Source organism: Mastigoproctus giganteus, chromosome 6 (genome assembly GCF_048544385.1).
Source record: "Mastigoproctus giganteus isolate SK-2022 chromosome 6, ASM4854438v1, whole genome shotgun sequence".
NCBI lineage: Eukaryota > Metazoa > Arthropoda > Arachnida > Uropygi > Thelyphonidae > Mastigoproctus > Mastigoproctus giganteus.
Genome location: NC_143580.1, coordinates 228,437,453 through 228,453,721, shown reverse-complemented (window position 1 = coordinate 228,453,721; position 16,269 = coordinate 228,437,453). Strand labels below are relative to the sequence as shown.

At 38.0% G+C, this 16,269-nt stretch overlaps 1 protein-coding gene across 4 annotated transcripts in view; it reads left to right on the top strand.

The window, feature by feature from the left end:
- Positions 1 to 16,269, top strand: part of Myo81F (unconventional myosin 81F) — a 326,469-nt gene that overhangs the window by 291,431 nt on the left and 18,769 nt on the right. For all 4 annotated transcript variants that reach the window (XM_090376766.1, XM_090376764.1, XM_090376763.1 and 1 more), the window contains 2 exons: positions 542 to 713; positions 4,163 to 4,246. In XM_090376766.1, the coding sequence (XP_090232892.1) occupies positions 542 to 713; positions 4,163 to 4,246 (256 nt within the window). The remainder of the gene's footprint in view (positions 1 to 541; positions 714 to 4,162; positions 4,247 to 16,269) is intronic.

Here is a 16,269-nt window from a genome sequence, read left to right as displayed (position 1 = left end):
AAAAATATAATTATTACTTCAAAAACAACTTGAATAAAGCTAAATGTATATTTAGGAAGATGGAGAAAACTTCAGTCATTAACCTTGAATCAACAATTAACATGCAAAACATTTTCTAATGAGGCACCTGACAGGTCCCATATGCTAGGTTAAATATAAAATATATGCAAAATATATACAAAATACTATTAAGAGAGTGTTTCAAGGATTCAAATATCATTACACAGATATGTGTTTGTTGTAATGTGTGCATGTCTCTGAGTGCACTATTAGTTTTTAAAAATGCAGATATTAAAAGAGATAACACTTAGTTTTTTTTTTTTTTTTTTCAGCTTCTAATAATAGTTAGCAGAAATCTGCTCAATTTCGTAAATGAGTACTAAAATTATATACTAATTTATGAAGGAAAAGGAACTGCAAAACATTTCACTAATAATAGTTGTCTTTACTTTCTGTTCTGATATTAATTCTGTTTGATATTTTTGAAAAGACAAAATTCTTAATGTAATAGTGATTAAGCCACCTTATATTGATTTTATAGGTTGATAATGGCTGAGTGTCTGCCTGCAAGGATCATGATGACCATCCCTCCTGAAACTGTTGAAACGCAACATTGCATTCTAGCTGGTATGAATGTTGATCAGAGCAAGCAAGCTTTCCTTGCTTTAGTCCAGTCGTGGCCTCTGTATAAAGCTACTATATTTGAAGTCATGGTGAGTCAGTATTAATATATTACAAAGAATTAAAGAATGTTTCAATTGTAATTTTATCTGTGGAAGTGTGGATTAATTTTTACATCTCCATTTACACATGAAGAAGTATTGAAGGATGGGAATACCAGAAGTAAATTAAGTTTTAATTGGGAGATAAATGATTTTGTGGTAACTGAGAAGGAAGTGGATGAGAAATTTTCAAAACCAAAAGTAAATAAGGCATCAGGTCTGATGGAATCCGTCTAATTATATTAAAAGAAGTGACAAGAACCTTTGCCCATAATTATGAGATCTCCTTTGATTCAGGGGAGACCCCTGTAAATTGGAGATGTGCAAATGTCTCTCCTATTTGCAAAGGGGAATCAAAGTGAGAAGTGAGTAGTAACAGACCTGTAAACTTGGCTTCTGTTTCAGGAAAAATAATAGCATCAGTGGTTAAAGAAGTATTGCTGGATCATCTTGACAGGAATATAGTTATACGTAAACAGTGTAGATTTTGTTCCACAGGATTCCTTCTGTTTTAACGTGTATGCTTGCCTAAACAACGTTCTCTATGAATCACTCAGCTTCTGACAAGGCTGCACGCTAATATGTGTATCCAGAAGGCCTGGGTTTCAATTGAAAGTCAAGTAGTTGGATTAGGACAAAATCTTGCACCCTCAAGCCCACTCAACTTAAATAAGAGTAAGCCCGCAGCATCAAGATCGCATTGTGATTAACTCAAAGGTTCTCCTTAAGGCGAATCTTGAGCCCGCATAACTCCAACTCAAAAACCACTCAATAATTATATAAATTATGTGTATCAGAGAATTGTCACAAGGCAAAATGATCAACAAAACAAGATTTATTAAACATATAAGTATACAAAAGAGTACAATAGAACTGGTCAAAGATTAGAATCATTTGTATGTGATTATTAGGTAATTTAACTGAATACAAGCAGTATTTTGCTGATAGCAGTATTACAGTTTTGTAATGTTCTTCATGTGGCTTTTCAGCTAATGAATTTACAATCTGTGATGACAGTTATGTCATACAGTTGTTCCATTAATTGAATAAGAATCATCTGTTAACCTAATAATTACAATTAGTATTAAAACAACTAATTGGACAATTCGTGCTTACTGTTAACTTCTAACTATAAAAATAGATATACATTTGTCTGAATGACTTTAATGAGAAGAGAGGTCAGTGTGTGTGTGAAGTATAATTAATTTCGAATGGTTGCGTTTATGTTGTTTCGGAAAAACTCACTTACCAACAAAATGTCTTTCTTTCTCGGCGCTCCTTGGTACTACCGTCTGATCCATTATTATGACTTTTGGCTATCTTCTTTCTTTCTCTCTCTGCCGACTTAATCTTTCGCTTCGCTTCTTGAATCCGCTCTCTAACTTTTTCAACACCGAATCTCACGAAATCTACGTTACGACTGGGAAGAACTCTCCTTTTTCCATCTAGAAAACCCGCAACCTACTGTAAGACTGTCCAAAGAAAAAGATCCCTTTTCTTTCCCCTTTTTCATATAAATACCTCTGGTTTTCCCCCTTAATTTGCCCTGACCTGTCCTGAGATCACCAGGTCAATAATGCTGGGCAAAGAACTTCATTTGGGGACTGTCAACTTTGTGAATTGTCACCACTAAAAATGAAATATTGTGAGAAGAAAGGAAATACCATATTTGTGTAAGGCAGTTTCTTTTGTTTTAAAATCGCGTCATCGAACATAAATCGATATGATTTTGAGAACGGAATTTTAGCATGACAGTCATTGGGTTTATTAGTTTCAATCTCGTAAGGAATTAGGTCTCATGTTCTGATTTCTCAAGCTCTTCTGACAAAGTCGCAAACTGTTCTTTTCGCTTGTGAGCAATTAAGCATATGCGGACTGGACTGCCCTTTACGTCGAGGAGAGGGGTGACTGACGTCATTTAATTGCTCTGGGCACTAACGCGGTGTATTGTTTCTTCAACCACAACTTCCCCCTAGGGAAGCGACCGACTGCCGTTACGAAACCGAAAGTTAAACTAGTTCATTCCATCAGATTAATTGTATAGACTGTGGAAAAAGTATAGGACACTTTAAAGAATAAATGCTTCTAAGAAACAGGTGAAAGGATTAAAAAATGATAGCATTTTTTAACACTTTAACAATTTGTTAAGGGGAGATCCTATCTGACCAGTATGTTTAGCTACTATGATGCAATAACAAAGGAACCGGATGCAAATATAATTTTTATATCATATGCAGTGGTCCCTTGTTTAACAATATTTTGGTTTACAACGAGGCTCTTGTAGGATCCCCTGCATTTGACTAATGATAAAAGACTCAATTAACATTGTAGGTATAATAACATTTGGGCATGATTTTCAGCCAAGGAAAGGGCTCATAAGTCAAGTCTCTTCATTTTTGTCCAAACAAAGCATTCTAAGGTCACATGGCCACATTTATTTATTGTATTTAATTATGTATGCATTTAACAATATTGGCATAAATATTTATTTATTAATATGAAATGTTCAAATACTATACATTAGTGTATTGTAAAGTTCGCTCGTTCCATGAAAAAGTTCAACTTCTGGATTAAACTTTTAATGTGTATTTCATGTACTCGTTTAATGATAATTTTAGTTTATAATTGTTTTTGTTGAACTTCTACATTATCAGTTACAAATGTATGATGGAGTGAGCTAGTTGACCATTCTCACTTCATAGTTTTCACCTTCATTAGAAAATATTTCCACATGTTGGAGTTGTGCATGGCTCAGAATGTTGTTTCTCTGCTGAACTAGGCAGTGACAGGGACGAATATACTCATTTGTTGCTGCATGCAGGTAAATGAAGGGTCATTCTGGGAGAGTTAATAAGTTCTTTTCTCTGTTGTCAATTCTGAGCTGTGGCAGAAAATTAATTTCTGTCTCAATATCTTTCTGAATTGTTGCAGTGAATCTGTCACTTAGCATTGCTCTGGAATTTAGCAGTTAATATCAGTAACAAAAACTAAGTTAAAACAGTATTAGTTACTAATGCTGCCAGTGCTGTGGGCAATTCTGTTTATTTATTGTTCACAGTTAACTGTAAGTTAACTAGTGCTATTTTAGCTTAGTTTTTGTGAATGTTTTGCTAGTGGTGAAGCTGCGGCATATAACATCTTTATTATAAACTGTTCTAGGTTTCATAATGAGCACTGTGTGTGGGGAGAAGAACTTTTAAAAAGAGATCATCTACAACAGACATGAAGAAAGGAACAAAAATTATAAACTGTCTGCAAAGACAATATAAATATAAATTACTGTTCAGTAATTAACAACCAACTTAATGAATTATGGTTAACCTAATTATCAATTTTTTTAATATAACATTTTCTTTGATTTATGAAAATTAACGAATTTTTATGTGCCAAAAAATTGCCTTATATTTAATAAAAAAAAAAAAAATTTTGTGCATTTTCAGCAATCCTATACCTCTTCATGGCCAAAGACATTGTGGCTTGCTGTGGATCAAGTTGGAATTCACTTGTTGGAATTGAGATCTAGAGTAAGTAAATGCTTTTTATTCCCTGAAATTACATTAGATGATCTATGTTATATAAAAGGACTATGGGGTCCAGTATACCTTGAAGTAGATAACTTTAAATATAAGTAGGTACTAATGTTTATTTTTTCAAGGTGCTGTTTATGGACAAAACACATACTAAAATTACTTACATACACAAATGCTCAGGAAGCAAGTTATAAATCTCACCCAAACAGCAGATGAGTGCCACTGAAAGGGCACTCATCTGATGTTCAAGTGAAAATGCAGAAATCTATAACCAATTCAAAGGAGATGCCAAACGACAAGTCAGATAACATAAAATTGCTCATCCATAAGTATAAGATTCTGTGGCAACAAATCCCATTCTTCCTCCAGCGCATTCTTCCTTCCACCTTAGGCCACCAAGTGACCAAGGAGTTGACTGTCGGTATGCAATGTGATGCCCAAGGGTGCCCACACATGTTCAATCAGATTTAAGTCTGGTGATTATGCTGTCCACAGCAGTCACCAGATATTTTCGGTTTCAAGATATTCCTCCACCACTTGAACTCTACATTCAGTGGCACTGTCATGCATGAAAAGAAAATCTGAGCCAACCACATCCCTAAAAAGTCCCACATTAAGTTTGAGGATCTGTTCTCAGTACCTCTGTACAGTACAGTACACCTATCGAAAACATGAAGAGGAATATGGCCGTTGATTCTGCCCCACACAAGAACACTCCCTCCACGGTGGAGGCAGTGTTCTTGTGTGGGACAGAATCAATGACCCTTTCAGAGAAAGTGTCCCTTTCTCTACGGCCCCATCAGTAAGAATCACCAGCTCCATCAGAGAAAGTGTCCCTTTCTCTGATGTTGGAGGGATGGTACGGCATTCCTTGTTGTCTCCAGATGAAATAACATTTAAAATCTGTTTGTAGACTAAAACGGGACTCATCAGAGAACAGAACTGTACCCCATTTGTCAGGGCTCCAAGTCACATACTCATGGCGCCAGTTTCAATCAGCTCTGCAGAATTTGAGGTTAATGGGACACAAACAACTGGTTTCCTTCCATAGAGTCCACTTGAATTAAGCCTTCTTAACACAGTCAGGTTGGAAATGTTTTTATCTGTGGCTGCAGCAACTTCAAGAGACCGTTGACAGGACATCGTAGGGTTCTGTCTTGCTGTTAGAGCCATATAGCAGTCTGTTCTGGTTGACACAGCTCTCGGGCAACCTTGGCCATCTCTTCTTGTAATGGTTTCTGTCTCCTGAAACTGCTTCCATAGTGCAGAGATGCTGTGTGACACATTAAGCCAAGGTGCCACTTTTGCCTGCAACTGCTATCTCAGAGAATCATCTAAATGACAATGACTTGCCATCCTGAGTATTGGAGACGTAGCTGTCCCACTGAACAAGCTAAAAAAAAAAAATGGGAGTGAAATGATGTGGTTGCAACCCTTGTTTTTTATAGTCATGAATAATTTGCATAATGTGTAGCTCTGTAAGGTGGTAGATCAATTTCTATTGGATACTTGGAATTTGCATGCTAGGATGCCTATTATATCGAATATTCGCCTTCAGCAATACTGTTCACAATAAAATGTTCAAAAAAGAATATTTGTTCTGTTAATTATGTCGAGCAATATATTTTCACATGAGATGTGTATAGTTTATCAAGTGGGCTCAGGTTCAGTTCCTACTGTGCAATTAGGGTTTTTTTGGCGAAGGTAAAGAAAGTCCACATGAGAAGCACACAAAAGTTTGATGAAATTTACCGGTAAAAGTACTTTGCCGTAATGGCATTTGTATTGTTGCTTTCTCAGTAAACATAAGGTGGGTGTTATCGGTCAGGAGTAGAAATTGAATCCCATGGGAGATTGAAACCCTCCCAAAGTGGAGGGGATAACCTGACCTTTTTTCTTTAGAATCACTGGTGGACTAGTGGATAAATTGTTTATTAAGAAGAAAAAAAAAGGCAAAGGAAGCCCACACGAGAAGCACAGCAAACTTTGAAAAAGTTTACTGGTGAAACTATGTTACGAACATTTTTTACGATGCCAGAACTTCCAATATGACTCTGTTCGTGATTCAGTTAGTTAATTCAATTAGTGATTCTAAAGAAAAAAGGTTAGGGTACCCCCTCCACTTCAGGAGGATTTCAAGCTCCGTGGGATTCAACTTCTACTGCAGACCGATAACACCCACCGTCTGTTTACCGAGTGAGCAACAATACAAATGCCGTTACGGCAAAGTACTGTTACCAGTAAATTTCATCAAACTCTTGCATGCTTCTCGTGTGGGCTTTTTTTACCTTAGCCATGTTTTTTTTGTTGTTGTTTTGTTTTGATAAACTTCATTTGAAGTTATAATATTAGATGTCTCTTATATGATGGATCACTAGCTTTTTTTACTAAAGCATGTTTCAGAAAATACATCTGCACGGATATCCCATCAATGTGGGTTCTCAGATCCACTTTTTTTACTATAGCTGAACAAAGTTTTTTTATGCGTTAGTACTAGAGTTTTTTATGCTATACTCTATTACTACAGAGTTATTGGCCCATGTAATTTGAATGCATGGAGTGAAACACACGATACAGCTTGTTTATCATAATCATCTTTCATTTACATTTCACCTTGAGTACAAAGTGTAACAATGCAGTCAGCCTTCAACTGATAGGAAAGCTGTGCTGCTACATCTTGTTGCTATATGATCTCTTCAGTGTGCCCTTCCAGTACCATGAGATCTAGGTGAGGTAAACATGTTTTGCCCTACTACATGTTCTCTTGTGTCCTGTCCACTTTGCAGAAAATGCTGATTGGGATGTGCACACCTGCTGACTGAACTGTTCTGGTATATTCCACCACACACAAATCAATGTCTTTGTGTGTGAGAAGAAATTAGGTGCCATCTCATCATTCTGATGGGTGCCTATGAGAATTTGAGGTGTAGGGTAGATGCCCTCAAAGAAATTAATATGAAGCATCAAGCTCTCAGCTGCCCAACTCAATGCCAGAGCTCACACCTGTGCATCAGGCAACATAGTGGCAATCTCCAAGGCAGAATGCGCTGGTCCCACAGGAGCTAGTTATAGTCGGTGACTCTATTGTCAGGGAGATGGGGAATATACTATGCAAGAATAATAGGTGGAACAGGACCAGGATGTGCCTGCCAGGGGCAAAAGTTGATGACATTGAAGAGCAGATATCATCTTTTAAGGGCACAAAAGGTGATATTGTAGTACTCGTTGGCACCAATGACATTAAGAGTAGGACATCTGCAGATTTACTTAACAAGTACAGGTCAATGTTGCAAAAAAGTCAAGTTAGGGTTAAATTTGAAAGTGGCTGCAATTCTGCCCAGACACGATAGGAGGGAGTACATGTTGAGAGCCTTGTCAATCAATTCGGCCCTGGAGGGAATGTACAAGGCTCAAGGGGTAGAATTTTTTCCAGTGTGGTGTGTGCTTGTTAACAGGAGAGACTGCTTCTACAGGGATGGGATACACCTAAATAGAAAGGGTGCAAGAATATTTGCTGATGCTATCGAGGCAGTCTGAGGTGGGTCGGAAAACTGATAGCTTGGGGGGATTCACAAACTAAAAGATTAACAGTAGCCACTGGGAGGTGAAAGTGATTCTTGCACTGCTTCTATTGTTATGAGCAGCAGCAGCCTAGAGAGCAGGTTGCTGGGGATTTCAAGAGCTGCTGGGAGTCATCATGGAACAAGTAAATACAAGGACTGTTTTAGGGTAACTAAGAGTAAGAACAGGTGCATGTATACTTGTGTGAACACCAATGCTAGAAGTATAGTAAATAAATTTGATGAATTTCAAGTGCTGATCAAGGCATCAAAGGCAGATATTGTTGGGATATCAGAGACATGGTGTTACACAGATATAAGCAGTGCAGAATTGGAATTTGGTGAGTATAATGTGTACAGAAAGGATAGACAGGACAGGAAGGGCTATGCTGTTAGTTAAGAAGCACATAAAATCTAAGGAAGTGCATCTAGTTGACATGGGTGGACAGTGCAGTATTGAATCAGTTTGGTGTGACATAAGCACTGGGAAAGGAAAAATGAGAGGAGGAGTGTGTTATAGACCTAATGACTCTAATGAGTACCATGAACAATTGTGCAGAGAAATAGAGTGGGCCAGTAAATCAGAATGTCTTGTAATGGGGGATTTTAACTTTCCAGATATTGACAGATATTGACTGAATTAATAGATTTATTGGAAGATTGTTTTCTACAGCAACATGTTTGAGGGGCAACCAGAGGGAGTAATACTCTTGATCTGATTATCAGCAGTGATAATCAGATCAGATCATGCATTAAGAATTTGCAAATAAAGGAACCACTAGGTGACAGTGATCACAGTGTACTAATGTGGGATTTACATAAAGATGTAACTACCATCAGGGGAAAAGGGAAGGGTTTTTGTTTTCGTAAAGGTGACTACAGTGGTCTCAGACAGTTTTTAAATTCTATACAGTGGGATCAAATGACGATGTTTAAAACACAAATTATAAATGGGAAATTTTCAAGGAATTAATCTTGGAAGCCACTAGGCTTTTCATACCAACTAAGAAATACTGTTCAAGATTTAGACCTAAATGGATGTCAGAAGAACTAATGATGCTTGTGGCAGAGAAGAAAAATGTATGGGATGCATATAAATTATCAGGTGACATAAAAGCTATGGCAGATATAAGCTAGTCTGTAATCAAGTCACAAAGGAGGTTAGGCAAGCAAAGGCTGATTATGAGAAATCCTTGGCAAAGGATGCAAAGAAAAACAACAAAGATTTCTTTACTTATGTAAACTCTAGAAGGAAGGGGATGAATCAGATTGGTCCACTTGATGTTTGCGGTTCGACTGTTGATGATCCTGCTCAGATAACTTGCAAACTGAATGAGTATTTTGCATTTACATTCACATATGAGGAATTCTGTAAGGAAGGGGAGGACAGAAGTTTACTAAATTCTAACAGGGAGCTAAATGATTTTGTAATAATAGAGTGCAAAGTGGAGCAGAAATTGTTGAAGTTAAACATAAAAAAAAGGCACCTGGGGTGGATGGAATCTATCCAGTTATATTGAAGGAGGAGCGAAGGAAGTTAGCAAACCCTTAGCCATAATTATGAGAGCATCCTTAGATTCAGGGGAGGTCCCCATGGACCGGAGATGTGCAAATGTATCCCCAATTCACTAAGGGTGTGCAAATGGTGACACAAATAATTATAGACCTGTTAGTTTAACATCTGTCGCGGTAAAAATAATGGAGTCACTGGTTAAAGAAGTGATGCAGGATCACCTAGACAAGACTGCAGTAATAGTTCAGACACAGCATGGGTTTGTTAAGGAGAAGTCTTGTCTGGCCAATTTGATTGGATACTATGATGTGGTCACAAAGGAACTAGATGCAAAAAATAATTTTGATATCATATACTTGGATTTCAGGAAAGCTTTTGATAATGTTGCACATGGAAGACTGCTGCAATGGTTAAAGGGATGGTTGAGTGGGAGATGGCAGAGAGTGATAATAAATGGACACTACTCTACATGGACTAATGTTATTAGTGGAGTCCTCCAGGGTTTGGTGCTGGGGCCATTGTTATTTTGTGTATTTATCAATGAAGATATATCAAGCTTAAATGTCCAAGTTTGCAGATGATACAAAGGTTGGCAGGGTTGGGTTGTTAATAACAGTAAAGACAGTATGCTACTGCAACAGGATCTAGAAAAGTTAGGCAGATAGGCTGAGAAGTGGCAACTGAAGTTTAACATTGACAAATGCAAAGTACTGCATGTGGGTAGCAGTAACCCAAGAGAAACATACAAACTGTGTGGTACTACATTCAGGGTGGTGTAGAATGAAAAAGACCTGTGGGTAATTGTGCAGTGAGATATGAAATTCTCTGAGTAGTGCAGAACAGGCTGTCAGAGCAGGTCATGGAGTTTTGTCAATGATATACAGGAATTTTGCTAGCAGAGACAAGAAGGTGATTATCCCTCTGTATAAGGCAATGGTGAGGCCACACCTTGAGTACTGAATACAGGTCTGGAGGCCTCATTTTAGGAAGGATGTAGAGTTGTTAGAACGAGTACAGAGAAGGGAAACAAGGTTGGTGAGAGGAGCAAAAGGGTGCTCTTACCAAGAGAGGCCTAAGTTCTGAAAGTTACAGCATGTGGAGACTGGGCAATTGCGATATGATCTGATTGAGATGTATAAGGCCTTAATATATAAGGCCTTTAAGCAGGCTCAATGTCAATGGGATACTTCGACTTGCTCAGATTAAGAACCTGAGGGGGCTTTTTATTTATTTATTTATTTTTTTTTTTTTTGGTTGATGCTATATAAGCTTGCTTTCTTGCATCATATGCCTCAACTAATGCTAATGTATTGCAAATGAGATTTTTCAGAAGCTTGAGCAACATCATACAGAAGACATTCTGACTACCTGGGTCACATACTTTGTACAGGCTTAGCAGAAAGTGTATGACAAAAATTATCTGCTTGATGACCCACTTTGATTAGTTATATTTTAATTATATTTAGGCAACTGTTTTAAACCTTATGCTTTCAACAGCTTAATTAGTGGATCATCACTTGTATACAGGATAGTTCCAAATGATCTTCACAATTTTCAAAATTTATTCAACATGTACTCCATAAAAATTCTCTGCAATAAAATTTTTGTCTTGCTGCAGAGCATTTCTCTGAAAATAACCTGTTTTTCAGTCTTTTTTTCAGTTGACTCATAAAAGGGGGTGTTACTCATAATAAACAAAAAAGGCATTTGAAAATTATATTATAAATATGCTCTCTTTTAGTCTTCTCCATCAAATAGTATTTAATGTTTTCTAGAATACATACACATATGTACATTTTTCAGTGTCATTTCAAATAATGTCTGTTTTTGTGCAAACTATGTTTCAAGTTATGTTTGTACAAAAAATTTCCACTAAGTGATACCATCTCTTATATGTGTTTCTAAATAATTGCAGATGTGGTTTATAAAAAAAAAAGTTCGTTTTTATACTCCAGCATGACCGTCAGGTAAGAGTGGTTTATGGTAAATAATGAATACAATTACTAATCTTGTTTAGCAGTCACAGTCCACTCAAAGAGCACATGTTACTGTGTTCTTGCTTCTGACCACTCAGCTGCATCAGGCCTAATAAATAGGTGGCAGCACTAAATGTCGAACATAAGTATTATCAGAAAGGAGTAACAACGATTTTTTTCTTTAATTTAAAAAAAATATATACAATAGACTCTCGATTTTCCGGGATAGATGGTAAAAAAATATTCCCAGATAATCGATTTCCCGGTTAATCCAAAAATACAGTAAGTCCTCGACATATGTAAGAGATACGTTCCAGGACTTCTACGTAAGTCGAGTTTTACATAACTCGGGAATAACTAATAAAATATTGCTGCTATATCCTCAGAAGAATGAAGGAAAATAGTTAGTTTTTAATTTAACCAATTAAAAATATATCTGGGGACAGCGGTGAAGTAGCCAGAGTGGCATATAAAAGGAAGAAAAAAAGCATGTTATTGTACCGTAAAAACTGGTATGTATTTCGTAGCCTTGGTTATTATAGTTGACCTTCATTGGTTTCCGACCGCTTCTCGTATTCTGTGTTTCTCCTTTATTATTGTGTTCACCGTTGCCACTGACAAATCTGAATTCCACTCGATACTTGTTAATGTTTGGCCATTTTCATACATTCTTATTATTTTAATTTTCTGATTCAACTAGATCGCTTTCTTTTTCTTGGTAGATTTACTAGTACTGCTGTCACTTATTCTCTTAGTTGGCACCATGATAACAGTCAAAATAATTTTCTGAAAAGAACTTCACAGGGTCAAGGCGAAAACTCACTATTATCACTCCACCTGAGCTCACATTTTACTAAAGCATGTTTCTGGAGGTCACTGCCATGAACAAAACAATAAAAACAATTTGCACTTTCTGGTTTATTGCACTTTTCTGTTAGTGCAATTAATTATAAACAGATAGTAAACGCAATCTTATTGCATTTGCGATAATAGCTGGAATTCTGTGAGTTTTTTCATTATTGTGAAATGTGTGCCACTTTCACTTGAAATCTTCAGTCATAAAAAAAAATATATATATATATATAAATAACGTAATGTAAGTCGGGGACTTACTGTATCGAAAAATGTTCAGCAACCTACGTAAAAAGTATGGGGATAGATAAAAAACGAAAAAAAATTTACCACGCACTACTCGCATGTCCAGTACAGTGCTTCCTTTTTTTTTTTTACGATATCGATTTTAAATCTAATAGCTTCCCTTTATTTTTTACAATGTCGTATATGGTTTGGTCACCAACATTATAATGGTTCTTTAGATTTAATGGATGCATCGTTTTCAAACTTTTGAATAATTTCAAGTTTTTGTTAAATTGAAAGCACAACTCTTGCGTTTGCCCATCATTTTCGCGATTTCTAAACAAAAAAAAAAAAAAAGTTACTATAAAAAAGAAATTCCGACATCTCTGACATGCATAACAAAACAAAATTTGTCCTTTTGCAGTGCGACGGAACACAACAATCGACGTGACACACTAAAACAAACTAAACTCCCAAGCGGGATGTCATCCTGCAAGGGGGATGTCTTTGTGTGTGCGCGATGCAAGGAGTGTATCGATATCAGGCAAAACTCGGCGTTCTTGTGGGCCTATATGAGAGCTTGAAGGACAGGGTGGATGCCCTCGAAGAAACTAAATTGAGGGGCCCATCAAGCTCTCAGCTGCCCACATCAACGCCAGAGCTTGCACTTGGGCATCGCGTGACACAGAGACAACCCCCAAGGCAGAATGCACTGGTCCCGAAGGAACTAGTAGTTGTTGGTGACTCTATTGTCAGGGAAACGGGAAACATGCTTTGTAAAAAAGATAGGTGGAACAGGACCAGGGTATGTCTGCCAGGTGCAAAGGTTGATGACGTTGTAGAGCGAATATCATCTTTTAAGGGCACAAAAGGTGATATAGTTGTACACGTTGGCACTAATGATATTAAGAGTAGGAGACCGGCAGAATTACTTAACAAGTACAGGTCACTGTTGAACAAAAGCCGAGAATTAGGGTTGAATTTGAAAGTGTCTGCAATTCTGCCCAGACACGATAGGAGGGAGTATATGATGAGAGCCTTGTCGATCAATTCGGCCCTGGAAAGATTGTGCAAGGCTCAAGGGGTAGAATTTTTTTCAGCCTGGACTGTACTTGTTAACAGGAGAGATTGCTTCTACAGGGATGGGATACACTTAAATAGAAAGGGTGCAAGAATATTTGCTGATGCTATCGAGGCAGTGTTAGGTGGGTCGGAAAACTGCTAGCTTGGGGGGAGACAAAGACCAATAGATTGACAGTAGCCACTGGCAGAGGTGAAAGAGATTCTTGCACTGCTTCTATTAGAATGAGCAGAAGCCTGAAAAACAAGATGCATGGTATTTCAGAGACTGCTGGGAGCCATTGCGGTACAAGTAAACACATGGGTTGTGTTAGGGTAGCTAAGAATAGAAACAGGTGCAGGTATACTTGCGTGTACACCAATGCTAGGAGTTTAGTAAATAAATTTGATGAATTTGAGGTATTGCTCAAAACATCAAAGGCAGATATTGTTGGGATATCAGAGACGTGGTGTCACACAGATATAAGGGATGCAGAACTGCAATTTGGGGAGTACAACGTCTACAGAAAGGATAGACAGGATAGGAAGGGGGGAGGGGTTATGCTATTAGTTAAGAAACACATAAAAACCAAGGAAGTGAAGCCAGTCGACATCGCTGGACAGTGCAGTGTTGAGTCAGTTTGGTGTGACATAAGCATTGGGAGATCAAAATTGAGAGTAGGAGTGTGCTATAGGCCTAATGACTCTGATGAGTATAATAAGGAACTGTACAGGGAAATAGAGTGGGCCAGTAAATCAGAGAGTCTTATAATGGGAGATTTTAATTTCCCAGATATTGACTGGAATTTGGGGGCTGGTTACTCACACACTAGCAGGGCTTTTGTGGATTTATTGGATGATTGTTTTCTACATCAGCATGTTCGGGAGGCAACTAGAGGGAGTAATACTCTTGATTTGATTATCAGCAGTGATTCTTCATGCATTAAGAATTCTGCAGATAAATGAACCACTAGGTGGCAGTGATCACAGTGTGCTGAAGTGGGATTTACTGAAAGAGGTAACTACCATTAGGGGTAAAGGGAAGGGTTATTGCTTCCGTAAAGGCGACTACGAGGGACTGAGACAGTATTTAAATTCTATACAGTGGGACCAACTGATGATGTTACCAACAGCAAATTCAAAATGGGAAGCATTCAAAGAACTTATCTTGGAAGCTACTAGGCTTTACATACCAACTAAGAAATATTGTTCAAGGTTTAGGCCAAAATGGATGTCAGATGAACTAATGAGGCATATGGCAGAGAAGAAAAATGCATGGGATACTTACAAATTAACACATGACACAGAAGCCTATGATAGATACAAGTTGATATGCAACCAAGTTACAAAGGAGGTTAGGCAGGCGAAGGCAGATTACGAGAAATCCTTGGCAAGGGATGCAAAGAAAAACAGCAAAGAGTTCTTTACTTATGTAAACTCTAGAAGGAAGGGGATGAATCAGATTGGTCCACTTGATATTGATGGGTCAACTGTTGATGATCCTGCTCAGGTAGCTAACAAACTAAATGAATATTTTGCATCGACATTCACACATGAGGAGTTATTCAGCAAGGGGAATGCCAGAGGTGTATTCAACTCTAGCAGTAAGCTACAGAATCTTGAAATAACTGGGAGTAAAGTGGAGGAGAAACTGTTGAAGATAAACACAAGAAAGGCACCCGGGATGGATGGGATCTATCCAGTTATATTAAAGGAGGCAGCAAAGGAAGTAAGCAAACCCTTAGCCATAATTATGAGAGCTTCCTTGGACTCAGGGGAGGTACCCATAGACTGGAAATGTGCAAATGTGACCCCAATTCACAAAGGAGGATCAAAGGCTGACACAAGTAATTATAGACCTGTGAGCTTAACTTCTGTTCCAGGAAAATTAATGGAGGCACTGGTTAAAGAAGCACTGCAGGATCATTTAGACAAGACTTAGCTCAGACACAGCATGGTTTTGTTAAGGGGAAGTCTTGCCTGACCAACTTGATTGGATACAATGATGCAGTCACAAAAGAACTGGATGCAGGGAATAACTTTGATATTATATACTTGGATCTTAGAAAGGCTTTTGATACTGTTGCACATGGAAGACTGCTACACAAATTGGAGCAGTGTGACATTGGAGGCAAATTGCTGCTATGGATAAAGGGGTGGTTGAGGGGGAGAAGACAGAGAGTGGTAATCAATGGACACTGCTCATCGTGGACTAATGTTATTAGTGGAGTCCCTCAGGGCTCAGTGTTGGGTCCATTATTGTTTTCTGTATTTATAAATGATATTGATGATGGTATATCAAGCTTAATGTCCAAGTTTGCAGATGATACAAAGTTGGCAGGGTTGTCAAGGACACTACTGACACTATGCTGCTGCAACAGGATCTGGAAAGGTTGAGCAGATGGGCTGAGAGGTGGCAAATGAAGTTTAACATTGACAAATGTAAAGTACTACACATGGGAAACAGCAACCCCAGAGCCGAACGTATCAACTCTGTGGTACTACACTGACAGTGGTAGAGAATGAAAGGGACTTGGGGGTGATTGTGCAGGCAGATATGAAGTTCTCTGAGCAGTGCAGACGGGCTGCAAGAGTAGCTCATGGAGTAGTGTCAATGATATACAGGAATTTTTCCAGCAGGGATAAGGAGGTGATTATTCCATTGTATAAGGCAATGGTCAGGCTACACCTAGAGTACTGTATACAGGTCTGGAGGCCTCATTTCAAGAAGGATGTAGAGCTGCTGGAACGAGTACAGAGAAGGGCAACAAGATTAGTGAATGGAACAAAGGGGTGCTCTTACGAAGAAAGGCTTAAGTTTTGCAAATTACA